Raw genomic sequence first — 12616 nt, 5'->3', positions numbered from 1 at the left:
TGCAGGTGTTTTATCTTCAACTTAAATCTTGAACTCATTTTTGGGTAGATTTAATTTTTGATGACTTTGGATTGTTTTTTGGACTTTCTTTGACTTTTAAATGGCCGACCCTTCCCTTAGTACGGAAGTGTGTTTTAGGCTTTTAGCAATTATCTTATCACGTTATAAATTAATTATAGATTTCCCTCTATATATTTTATATCTCAACCGCCTTTATTAGGCCTCTTCGATTAGCTTTCCATTTATAATAAACATCAAGTTAAATTTTAATGATTTGTTTATATGCGACCTTTCCTGAGAGTAGGCGGTCCTAACTTGGAAACCGAAGTTAAACAACGTTGAGCCCTTTCAATCGTAAATAACTTTTACAGAACTAATGATTTAAAACTTATTAAATGAATATTTTTTAGTAGATATTTTATGAAAGATTTTCTTTGAATAGTCTTCGTACTGTTTCAAAGATGAACTAACGTTTAGTTTATTTATGCTACGCTGTTTGCGCTCTATCGTTACGATAGAGAGAGAGAGTATCACGGTTTCACTTTGCAGAAAGAGTAAATCGATTCTGACGTTTTGTTCATTCTTCTTTCAAAGCTTAAATGTTTTAAATTCTATTTTAAAGGAACTTTTTAATTGAAAAACCTTTCAGTTTTTTCCTTTGGTCAAATAACCTGTTTATTGACGAAACGTAAGTGGGCTCTTCTCTTCGGTGCGAAATCAAGAGAGAGATAGAGACGGAGAGAGAGAGAGGAGAGAGAACGTTCCGATCTTTATTCTCGTCCCAAGCGAGTAACGTTGTTCTCGAGTTACTCTCGTCCCTAGTCTCTGTACGGGGAGAAAGGATAAAACGTTTTTAGTTTTTATTCTCGTCCCAAGGCACTGTACGGTGAGAGATTGAAAACGTAGTTTTGAATGAACTAGTGTTTAGTCTCTTTCCCAGCCACTGATCTTTTTATCTTAAAATATGTTTACTGTTTTTTGCTTGTATTAATGTGCTTACATTATAAGATTGATTTCGCAATTATAACCTTTTGATGAGGGTAGAATTGCGTGCTTCAGGTAGAAATCAGTTTTATTCATACCTAATGTGAATTGTTAAAAAATTCGGTTTCAGTGAAATAAGTGCAAAACAGAAAATCGTAGTGATAAAGTGATATTGCGCAAAGTGTTATCAGTGTTGCGACCGAGGGTTCGTCTGTTCGTGCCTGTCGTTCGCCTAGTCCGAGACCTCTAGCAAGCTCCCAAGCCCAGGGGAGAAGTAATGTCGTACGACTTATGGGTTCGAGAGGCCTTGATCAGCGAACAGACGTTCCCTCTATGGTATCAGGCGTATCTCACCAAGATCACCCCTACCATAAGGCGAGAGAGACGATTTTCTCCTCGTCATCCGAAGGCTTTTCGCATAAGAAACCGTGGAACAAGGTTTCGAGGCCCTTTAAGCGAAAGTCAGTCCTTTCAGGACAGGTCCAGCGTCCTGGTTTTAACTATTAGGACAGCTCTGACCCTATGCAGTCATCGGAAGACTGCTCGCCGCCTAAACAAAAGCGTAACACAGGCTCCGAGAGTCTTTTTGTAGGCAAGGTTTTGCAGTCACAGACGTTACCCTCGTCTCTTACCGCAACCATTCCCGTTGATCCTAAATGGGTTGTACGGCAAGACATGCAGAATAAGCTTGCCTCTCTTATGGAAGACTATTCTGCCGATAAGGTTCACGTTGATCCTAGCCGTTTATCTCATCGAGATCCTGGCCTTCAGCCGCCCAAACGAACCTTTGTGCGTCCTGTTGACGTTGGCGTAGCTAAGTCACGTCAGTCACGATATGTAGAGCCTCACTCGATGCGGTCACGTGTTGATTTTCAGCCGCATTTGGACGTTAGGCCGCTTCCTAATGCTCCTGTTGACGTTCAGGACGTTCGCCAACCAGCGGAGTTGACTTGTTTTGACGCTGAGCGTCAACTACCGCAGTCTAGAGTTGTTTTGACTGCTCAGACTAGGCAGTCAAAACAGTCTCGAGTGGACGCCGAGCGTCCTCCCGCACCTGTTGTTGTTGACAGTTCTCAGACTGTTAAGCAGTTACATGACGTTGCGTCCTGGTCCGCTACTAATGCACCAGTGCGTGTGGACTCTGCTTGTAAAGCATTGCCACCACGGTAGGTCTCTCTCCCTTGCTTGAAACTCGGCTATTGTCGGACAAGGTTCCTTCAGATGAGGAAGTTGCTGTTCCCCCTCCTACTGATATTCCCTTGAGGACTCTGTCAGACGGAGAGGAGCCTAAAGCTGCTTAGCCCTCTATGGACTTTAAATAAATCATGCTGATTTTTAAGGATCTTTGTCCGGATCTTTTTGTAACTGCTGCTCCTCGTTCGCCTAAACGTCAGAGTTTACACTAGGCCTAGCTACTTCGAAGCCGTTGTTTTATAAGCTAGTGCTCTCTCGCTCTTCTAAGAGAGCTTTACGTTTGCTAGGCGACTGGTTTATCACCAGGAGGAGTTTGGGGGAGACAGCCTTTGCTTTCCCTACTTTTAAGCTGGCTTATAGAGCGAGAGTCTGATATGACACGAGAGAAGTTCTCGGCTTGGGAGTTCCTGCCTCTGCCCAGATAGACTTTTCAAACCTCATAGACTCTCCCTGGCGCCTGGCCATGAGACGCTCCAAGTTTTTATGGTCGACTTCAGAGCTATTTTCGAGCGTTTGAAGTTTTGCTGTACAATTATGTCATGCATAAACAAGGCTTTCAGGGATGGCTCCAATGATCTGACAGCCATGTTCTCTGCAGGAACAAGTCCCTCAGGGATGGCTCCAATGATCTGGCAGCCATGTTCACTGCAGGAGTACGTAAGAGGCAAGTGCGCTCAATGTGTTCATTGTCAAGACAAACTTCACGATGAAGTCTACCAGGCTGTCTTGACAGCATTTATGGAAGGCGACTGGATGGTCTCTCTCGACCTTCAGGAGGCATACTTCCACATTCCTATACACCCGGATTCCCAACCGTTTCTGAGGTTTGTTTACAGGAATGTGGGGTACCAGTTTCGAGCCCTGTGCTTTGGCCTCAGTCCTGCTCCTCTCGTGTTTAAGAGGCTCATGAGGAATGTGGCAAAATCCCTCCATCTATCGGGGATCCGAGCCTCCCTGTACTTGGACGACTGGCTTCTCAGAGCGTCGTCCAGTCTTCGCTGTCTGCAGGATCTACATTGGACGTTGAGTCTGGCCAGGGAGTTGGGACTTTTGGTCAACCTAAAAGTCCCAACTGATCCCATCCCAGATTATTCTATATTTGGGGATGGAGATTCGCAGTCCAGTTTTTTTCGGGCTTTTCCGTCTGCCACCGAATAGAACAAGCCCTGCTCGAAGTCCAACTAATGCTGAAAAGAAAACGTTTGTTCAGTCAGGAGTTGGAACAGTCTCGTAGGGACTCTCTCATCCCTGGAGCAGTTTGTCTCACTAGGGAGACTACACCTTCTGCCTCTCCGGTTCCATCTAGCCTCTCACTGGAACTAGGACAAGACGTTAGAGACGGTATCATTCCCAGTCTCCGAACCAGTAAAGGCATGCCTGAAATGGTGGGACAGCAATATCAGTCTGAGAGAGGGACTATCCCTAGCAGTCAAGAACCCAAACCACGTGTTGTTCTCAGACGCGTCGGATTTGGGTTGGGGTGCGACCCTGGACAGTCGGGAATGCTCGGGTCTGTGGACCTCAAGTCAGAAGAGCATGCACATCAACGGCAAGGAGCTATTAGCAGTCCACTTGGCCTTGATGATATTCGAAAGCTTCTTCGAAACTAAGTGGTAGAGGTCAACTCAGACAACACCACAACTTTGGCGTACATCTCCAAGCAAGGAGGCACACACTCCTTCACGCTGCTCGAGATCGCAAGGGACCTTCTCTTATGGTCAAGAAATCGAGGCATCTCCCTGTTGACGAGATTCATCCAGGGGGACTTGAACGTCTTGGCAGACTGTCTCAGTCGGAGGGGTCAGGTGATACCCACGGAATGGACCCTCCACAAGGACGTGGGCAAGAGTCTTTGGGCTACTTGGGGTCAACCCACCATAGACCTCTTTGCCTCCTCGTTGACCAAAAGGTTACCAATCTATTGCTCTCCAGTCCTAGATACAGAAGCAATCCACATAGACGCGTTTCTACTGGATTGGTCTCTTCTGGACTTATATGCATTCCCACCATTCAAGATAGTCAACAAGGTACTGCAGAAGTTCGCCTCTCACGAAGGGACAAGGTTGACGTTGGTTGCTACCCTCTGGCCCGCGAGAGAGTGGTTCACCGAGGTACTTCAATGGCTGGTAGACTTTCCAAGAAGTCTTCCTCTAAGGGTAGATCTGTTACGTCAGCCCCACGTAAAGAATGTCCATCAAAGCCTCCCCGCTCTTCGTCTGACTTCCTTCAGACTATCGAAAGACTCTCAAGAGCTCGAGGCTTTTCGAAGGAGGCAGCCAGTGCGATTGCAAGAGCGAGGAGAGCTTCTACCATTAGAGTATACCAGTCGAAGTGGGAAGTCTTTTGAGACTGGTGCAAGTCAGCATCTGTGTCCTCGTCCAGTACCTCTGTAGCCCAAATCACAGATTTTCTTTTACATCTGAGAAAGGTTCGCTCCCTTTCAGCTCCCACGATTAAGGGCTACAGGAGCATGTTGGCTTCGGTCTTTCGACATAGAGGCTTAGATCTTTCCAACAATAAAGATCTCCAAGATCTCCTTAAGTCTTTCGAGACCTCTAAGGAACGTCGTTTGGCAACTCCTGGATGGAACTTAGACGTGGTCATAAGGTTCCTCATGTCAGACAGGTTTGAGCCATTACATTCAGCCTCCCTGAAGGATCTCACCCTCAAGACACTTTTCCTAGTGTGCTTGGCTTCGGCTAAAAGGGTCAGTGAACTTCATGCCTTCAGTAAGAACATCGGTTTTTTCTACAGAAAAAGCCTCTTGTTCACTTCAACTTGGTTTCCTGGCCAAAAAATGAACTGCCTTCTCGTCCTTGGCCTAAATCTTTTGATATTCCTTGCTTATCAGAGATCGTAGGCAACGAACTGGAAAGAGTATTATGTCCTGTTAGAGCTCTTAAGTTCTATTTAGCTCGTACTAAGTCATTACGAGGTAAATCTGAGGCATTATGGTGCTCAGTTAAGAAACCATCATTGCCTATGTCAAAGAATGCTTTGTCATATTTTATCAGATTTTTTAATACGAGAAGCTCATTCTCACTTGAATGAGAAAGACCGATGTTTGCCTAAGGTTAAGACACACGAAGTTAGAGCTATAGCAACCTCCGTGGCCTTCAAGCAAAATAAATCTCTGCAAAGTATTATGGACGCGACTTTTTGGAGAAGCAAGTCAGTGTTCACGTCATTTTACTTAAAAGATGTCCAGACTCTTTACGAGGACTGCTACACACTGGGTCCATTCGTTGCAGCGAGTGCAGTAGTGGGTGAGGGTTCTACCACTACATTACCCTAATTCCAATATCCTTTTTAATATGTCTCTTGAAATGTTTTTTTAATATTGTTTTTTGGGCTGTACGGAAGGCTAAGAAGCCTTTCGCATCCTTGTTGATTTGGCGGGTGGTCAAAGTCATTTCTTGAGAGCGCCCAGATTAGGGGTTTGATGAGGTCCTGTTAGTATGGGTTGCAACCCTTTATACTTCAGCTCCTGGGAGTCTTTCAGCATCCTAAGAGGATCGCTGGGCTTCGTGAGGAAGACAGACTTACAAGGCAGAGTAATCGTCTAAGTCAACTTCCTTACCAGGTACCTATATATTTTGGTTTTGTTATATTGATAACTGTCAAAAACTCTTAGCTTATACGCTGTAAACTTAATTAACTCTGGTCTCTACCCACCGCCTTGGGTGTGAATCAGCTATTATATATTCACCGGCTAAGTTAAATATTTAAAAATGATATTTTAATTATAAAATAAATTTTTTAATATACTTACCCGGTGAATATATAAATTAAAGGCCCTCCCTTCCTCCCCAATAGAGACGCAGCGGGACGAGAAGAATTGAAGGGTTTGTTTACATGCAAGAGTGGTATCTGGCCGATAGTTGGCGCTGGTGGGCACACCCGCAACCTTCATAGCGATTGCTCGCGAGTTTTTTGAGTGTGTTTTCTGTCGAGCCGCTGAGTAGCAGCTATTATATATTCACCGGGTAAGTATATTCAAAAATTTATTTTATAATTAAAATATCATTTTACTTACAAAAAACTTAGTTGTTAATCATGAGTCTTTTCCTAAGCCTTGGCTTCCCATGCCCACATAGCATAACATAGCATAGCATAAGATAAATCTTCACATATCTGATATTATTTAAGTTCTATAATTCTTTTTCTTATTTCTATTCTTTATTTCTTATAGAATTATGCACTTATGAGGGTGTGTACTTGCCCAGTGGTAGTTTTGATTCCGAGGTTTGGCGCTAGAATTCAACTTGCATATTTAGTCTCATTTCTGCCATCAAATAGGTTTAGTTTATTATTTTTGTGAGCTGAAGTACATATACCAATAAGGGGACTTGAAACTGGCAACAAATGATTAATTCTTAGGAGACACAAATATAACTTTAGTTGCAAAAGGACCCTTTAAGGGGACTATTACTTAGTTTCTTTTTTTTTTTCTTCTTTTTTTTCTCTTCCCTTACCCTTCCCTCTGCAGGATTAACCTTAGAGTATGTTCTCCTCATTGTCAACTATTGTATCTTGTTAACTTTTCCTTGTCTTTTGCACTTTCTTCAATTTTGGGGCCCTCCTATTAGCCTTCTCTTGCTGCTGCTATACTGTTATTCTGAATATATTCTTTTTTCCTCTCTTTTGTTGAAAAATTCTAGATAAATTCCTCCTAACCCCTTTAATTTACCATTCTTACTTCCTCTTTCTCTTCTCCAAAATTTACACCTCTATTTCTTCCTTGCATGTCCCCTAGTAAGTTTCAAAAGGTTTTTGTTTATTCTTCAACTGCCTTCTGTATAAAACAAACACACACACACACACACACACTCTCTCTCTCTCTCTCTCTCTCTCTCTCTCTCTCTCTCTCTCTCTCTCTCTCTCTCTCTCTCTCTCTCTCTCAAAAAAAAAAAAACAATAAACAAAAGACGTGCATACCAAGAGACAGAAGGATCTTATTTCAGAAAATTAGAAAGTGGAAGAAAAATCTTGCAAAAGAAAAAAATGTGTGGAAAATGAGGGAAATAAAATGTAAGATAGAAAATGCAGAACAAAAGATTATACAGTCGAAAGAAAATGAAAAAAGGGACTTAGAAGAAAGGACACTTCAAAATATAAAAAGAAACCCCAAAGTACTTTACTCCTATGCAAAAAAGATGAATAAAAGGAGAATAGAAATAGGCCCTCTAAGAATTGACGGACGGCTAACGAATGAAAAAAAGGAAATATGCAACATATTAGCAGAAAAATATAAGAGTGAGTTCACGCCAAGAATTGCGAATGAGAATAATGAAACAGAAATGAGAGAAGAAAATGTTGAATATCTAACGGATATAGATATTAATGAAGCAGATATTGTCACGGCTATAAACGAAATTAAAAATGGATCGGCAGCCGGACCAGATGGAGTTCCAGCGATTTTGTTAAAAAAAAACTGCAAACACTATCGCGAAGCCGCTTGCAATACTGCTAAGACAGAGTGTAGATATGAGCGAGATATATGTTAAACATAAATTAGCTTATATAACCCCTATCTTCAAAAGTGGATCAAGACTAGAGGCAAGCAACTATAGACCTGTTAGTCTAACATCACATATTATGAAAGTGTATGAGAGGGTAATAAAAAAGAAAATAATGAACCATTTGGTCAAAAATAATTTGTTTAATATGGGTCAACACGGTTTCGTACCTGGAAAAAGTACACAGACCCAACTGATAGCACACTATGAAAACATATACAATAATATGATAAATGAAAAAGACACAGATGTGATCTATCTAGATTTTGCAAAAGCCTTTGACAAGGTAGACCATAACATATTGGAGAAAAAAATGAGAAAGCATAATATTGTGGGAAAGATAGGAAAATGGGTAAAAGAATTCCTGCAAAACAGAAAACAGATAGTGGTTGCAAATGTCGAGAAATCAGATGAAGCCCAGGTAATATCTGGTGTGCCCCAAGGTACGGTATTAGCTGCACTGCTATTTGTTATTATGATCTCAGACATAGACTGTGATGTTGAAAACTCCGTAGTGAGAAGTTTCGCCGATGACACAAGAATAAGTAGAGAAATTACTTGTGATGAAGATAGGAACTCACTACAAAGAGATCTAAACAAAATATATGAATGGGCGGAGATAAATAGGATGGTATTTAACACCGATAAATTCGAATCAATAAATTATGGAAACAGAGAAGGAATGGTGTATGCATACAAGGGACCTAATAATGAGACAATTACAAACAAGGAAGCAATTAAAGACCTTGGTGTAATTTTAAATAGGAATATATTATGCAACGACCAAATAGCAACACTGTTGGCTAAATGTAAAGCAAAAATGGGAATGTTATTCAGACACTTTAAAACATGAAAAGCTGAACACATGACTATGCTTTACAAAACTTATGTGCGTAGTACACTCGAGTACTGCAATGTGATATGGTACCCACACTACCAAAAGGATATTGCGCAAATAGAGAGTGTAAAAAGGTCCTATACTGCTAGAATAGAAGAAGTTAAGGACCTTGACTACTGGGAAAGACTGCAATTTTTAAAACTATACAGTCTAGAAAGGAGAAGAGAACGCTACATGATAATACAAGCATGGAAGCAAATAGAAGGAATTGCTGAAAACATCATGGAGCTTAAAATATCAGAAAGAGCAAGCCGAGGTAGATTAATAGTGCCAAAAAGCATTCCAGGTAAACTGAGAAAGGCGCACAGGACATTAATCCACTACGCACCAGCATCGATAATGCAGCGACTATTTGATGTGCTGCCAGCTCATCTAAGAAACATATCAGGAGTGAGCGTAGATGTGTTTAAGAATAAGCTCGATAAATACCTAAGATGCATCCCAGACCATCCAAGACTGGAAGATGCAAAATACACTGGAAGATGCATTAGCAACTCTGGTGGATATACGAGGTGCCTCACACTGAGGGACCTGGGGGAACCCAAACAAAAAATAAGGCAATAAGGTAAGGCTCTCTCTCTCTCTCTTTTTTTTTATTTCAGCAGTTTCTACCTACTATGTTTTAATGATTTTTGGTAATACTTATTCCTGATAAGGACTTTCTTTTTCTTTTTTTCCCCATTGTTTTTTGTTATTATTTATTCAACCACTATCCCATCCACTATAGATACCATCATAGTGTTCCTTATGAATACCTACAACAATAATCCATTGAAACAATTAGTGCAATTCGTAACTTATTTCCAACAGGTTTGGCATACAATTGGTGCGGAGATAACAAAGCCACCTCCAGATGAAGTTACAAGGGGCTCTGATGCATACATTCCATCCCAGCCTTTTCTTACGGCATTGGTTCATATATTTCCTCACTTATTTCAACATATCAAACCTAGGTAAGTGTTCTTAAAACAGTAAGTGTATTTAAGTTCATTCAAATATATATAATTGGTCACCTGTTTATAAATCAGTTGATAAGTTTAACTACTATTCACTTTAAGAGAACTTCTGTATTTTAAGAGATCATTCTTTATTTCTGTTCTCTCCTTCCTCTCCAGATTTGTCGTTAGTGACTTTAGTCGTTTAGCTTCAGTGTTATCCGGCTGTGTTTCCGTTCCTGTCCATGGTGATTCTTCCCCTTTTATACTCCCATCGTTTACTGAAGTCGTCGTTACCCCTTTACAAGAAGGCGTTTTGCAAGCTTTGGCAGCCATTGAAAAAGAGGTTTGATTTTTCTCTTAATTTTGTCTTTTATATATGAATATATGTTTTTGTTAGTACAATTGTACAAGTATTTCATCATATCATAGAAAGTCATACATGTTTTAAACTTTTTCTTATGCTGTAGCCTTTAATTGAGTTAAAGTTTAAATAACCATTTCCACATCACTGTAAATCCAACAGATTTTTTTTTTTTTTTTACACCGAGCATAGATGAGAATCAGGTGATCATTGAACAATGAGAGTTGGTATGAAAAACTAATGGGGAAACTTTCATATTTTGTTGTTTCATGATTAATTTTATTTATTCTTGGTCAAAAATATCACAGTATCTATATGGTTCATTCTGCATAATATTCTCCGTGGGTAATGGCGTAGTTTATTTGTGTCAAAATTATGAAGAAGAAAACCCAAGGACAAGAAAATTCCCTAATACTGTATAACAATATCAGTCTCCTTAAATCAGGCTCCCATCATGTATCATTGTGAAAGCTGTCTTGTATTTGCTATTTAATAACTGAATATTCCATTTTATATATTTTCTGCCAAGGCCCAGTCTTGTATTTGTATTAAATAATGCTACTCTAGAGAAGCTTTATTGGTATTTATATTGTATTTAGACACCATAAGTAATACAACATATGTCGATGAAGATATTACTACCTATACTGTATATAAATTGCTTGGTATATTCACTTTAAAATATGTAATAAAATATATTCTCATTTGTACATAATAGATGTTTATTTTTTTTTTTTATTGCAGGTTACCGAAGGTAATGGGGCCACAAAAGCAATGGTACCACAGTTATTTACCCTCCTCCTACAGTTTTCATCGTACAGTTGTCAGGCACCTCAATATGGCAATGTTATCACAAGACCTCATACCACCAAAGGATCGGTAAGTTGGTTGTGAACTCTTTTCTTATATAGTAATATACTTATACCAGTTGAAAGTTGTTATAAGGTGCTATTTTGTATGTCTTTGTTAAAGATTTTTTTTTCAGTGAAACCTGGAATTCATGTGCTATTCATTATGCAGTGAATAGCTTCAGTTAAAATTAAATAATATTCTCACTATGACATTGGAAGACCATTAAATTCTGGCTGGAAAGAGACATTGGTAGATAGAGTGGTTGTGCAAACAGTATTTCGTCTGAGGTACAGCCATGTTGATTTCTCATTCATATTCAAACGCAACCTCAGACAGTCGCATATTTTTTGTGTGGTGAAATTTTCATTTGTATACTATTTTGTTACTTCCTTGTTAAGATTGATATGTCTTCCAAATTGGTACAGATGAAATTTTGTTGGGAATGGAAAGTGATTATGCTACTGTCAGCAAAAGTGAATCCTTATTACCTCCTCCAATGAAGTTTTAAGGGGATTATTTTTTACCACCTGTTTGTGTGTGTATGTTTGTTTTTAAACAGCTTCCTGGCCACAATTTTCATTGTAGAGTAATGAAACTTGCAGCGATTAACTGTTATGTAAAAATCTGGAAATGATTAAATTTTGGTAGGTCAAGGTCAGAGGTCAAGGTCTCAGTCAAGCAAAAGGTCAAGAAATAAGCTGCCAAGGCAGAGGTCTGCGCTCTACTGAGTGCCCCTCTAGTTCGAAATATATACCTTTTCTAAAGTATTACAGGATCCTATTGTAGAATATGACTTAATCAGAGGATCATATAAGCCTAATAGTTTATTAGACAGTAGGATATAGAATCTTTTAAATCACATGCAGTACAGTATATCAGAATCTCCTTATTGTGCGAACATGGATTTCTGAGGTTCCAGATACTTGGCATAAAATTATTCCTCTTTTCAGTGAATAAGGCTGTTTTTATTAATGTTCTCTCCTCAGGGTAGGTCGTCCCTGTTTTACTAACTGTGTAGAACATGTACCTGCAGCTCCTGATCATTCAGTGAAAATTTGCTGTTCGAGAAGTAAGAAAGTTTATCACTCTTCTCACTTCCCTTTGGATGAGGATTTAAAACTTAATCTTTCAAAATCCCTTGGAAAGAACAGTGCAGATGATTTATTCATCAAAACTGTTGTACTAAACTTGTAAAACAGCGGATTTCTGGATGTTAAGCTCCTAAGTAAAAGCAGACTCTATGTAAAGCAATTAGTTATTAGCACAATAGTCCATAAAGATGAGTTGTTTTCTGTATATCAAAGCAGATTAGGATATAAAGTTTCTTTTTTTTAATGTTGAAGGTATAATGTTGAATGATCCTTTCGTACAGGGTTCTGTAAACTGGTTACTTCAACAAGTAATGTATGGTTGTCTTGCATACAGCCAAATGTTAGTATTGGACCATCCTATGACTTCTACTCTTGTATTATGCTTAGGTAGTGTGTCATCTTCCCCAAGAATGTACAAAACAAGAGATTTTTTGGTTAACCCTCTATAGTGAAATGGTTAAAAAACAGCATAACAGATCAATTTCACTGTCTGTTCTGATATTTTCCTTACGTTCATAATAAGAGATTAGGAGACTACTTTTTGTAAGGTTATAAATTTGATATTTGAGTTTTATGTTTTCAATGATACACTACAAGTGATTTTCAATCCTTGAAAGTAGAATCATTTCTGGATTTACTAATTGAGTAAGTGAACCAGTCACTTGGATGAAACTTATTTATAAGGTGTGAAAATTCAGGCCCATGATATTAGAGCAGTAGATGCTTCTTCCGATTTTACTAGGAATACAATACTTTGTATTTGGAGAAAGTTTTAAAGC

At 39.4% G+C, this 12616-nt stretch overlaps 1 protein-coding gene across 3 annotated transcripts in view; it reads left to right on the top strand.

Moving 5' to 3' along the window:
* The window catches only part of mon2 (Mon2 homolog, regulator of endosome-to-Golgi trafficking), a 185045-nt gene that overhangs the window by 137686 nt on the left and 34743 nt on the right, over nucleotides 1-12616 (top strand). For all 3 annotated transcript variants that reach the window (XM_068345406.1, XM_068345405.1, XM_068345407.1), the window contains 3 exons: nucleotides 9406-9548; nucleotides 9711-9876; nucleotides 10639-10773. In XM_068345406.1, the coding sequence (XP_068201507.1) occupies nucleotides 9406-9548; nucleotides 9711-9876; nucleotides 10639-10773 (444 nt within the window). The remainder of the gene's footprint in view (nucleotides 1-9405; nucleotides 9549-9710; nucleotides 9877-10638; nucleotides 10774-12616) is intronic.

Source organism: Palaemon carinicauda, chromosome 21 (assembly GCF_036898095.1).
Source record: "Palaemon carinicauda isolate YSFRI2023 chromosome 21, ASM3689809v2, whole genome shotgun sequence".
Taxonomy (NCBI): domain Eukaryota; kingdom Metazoa; phylum Arthropoda; class Malacostraca; order Decapoda; family Palaemonidae; genus Palaemon; species Palaemon carinicauda.
This window is presented reverse-complemented; position numbering and strand designations above follow the sequence as displayed.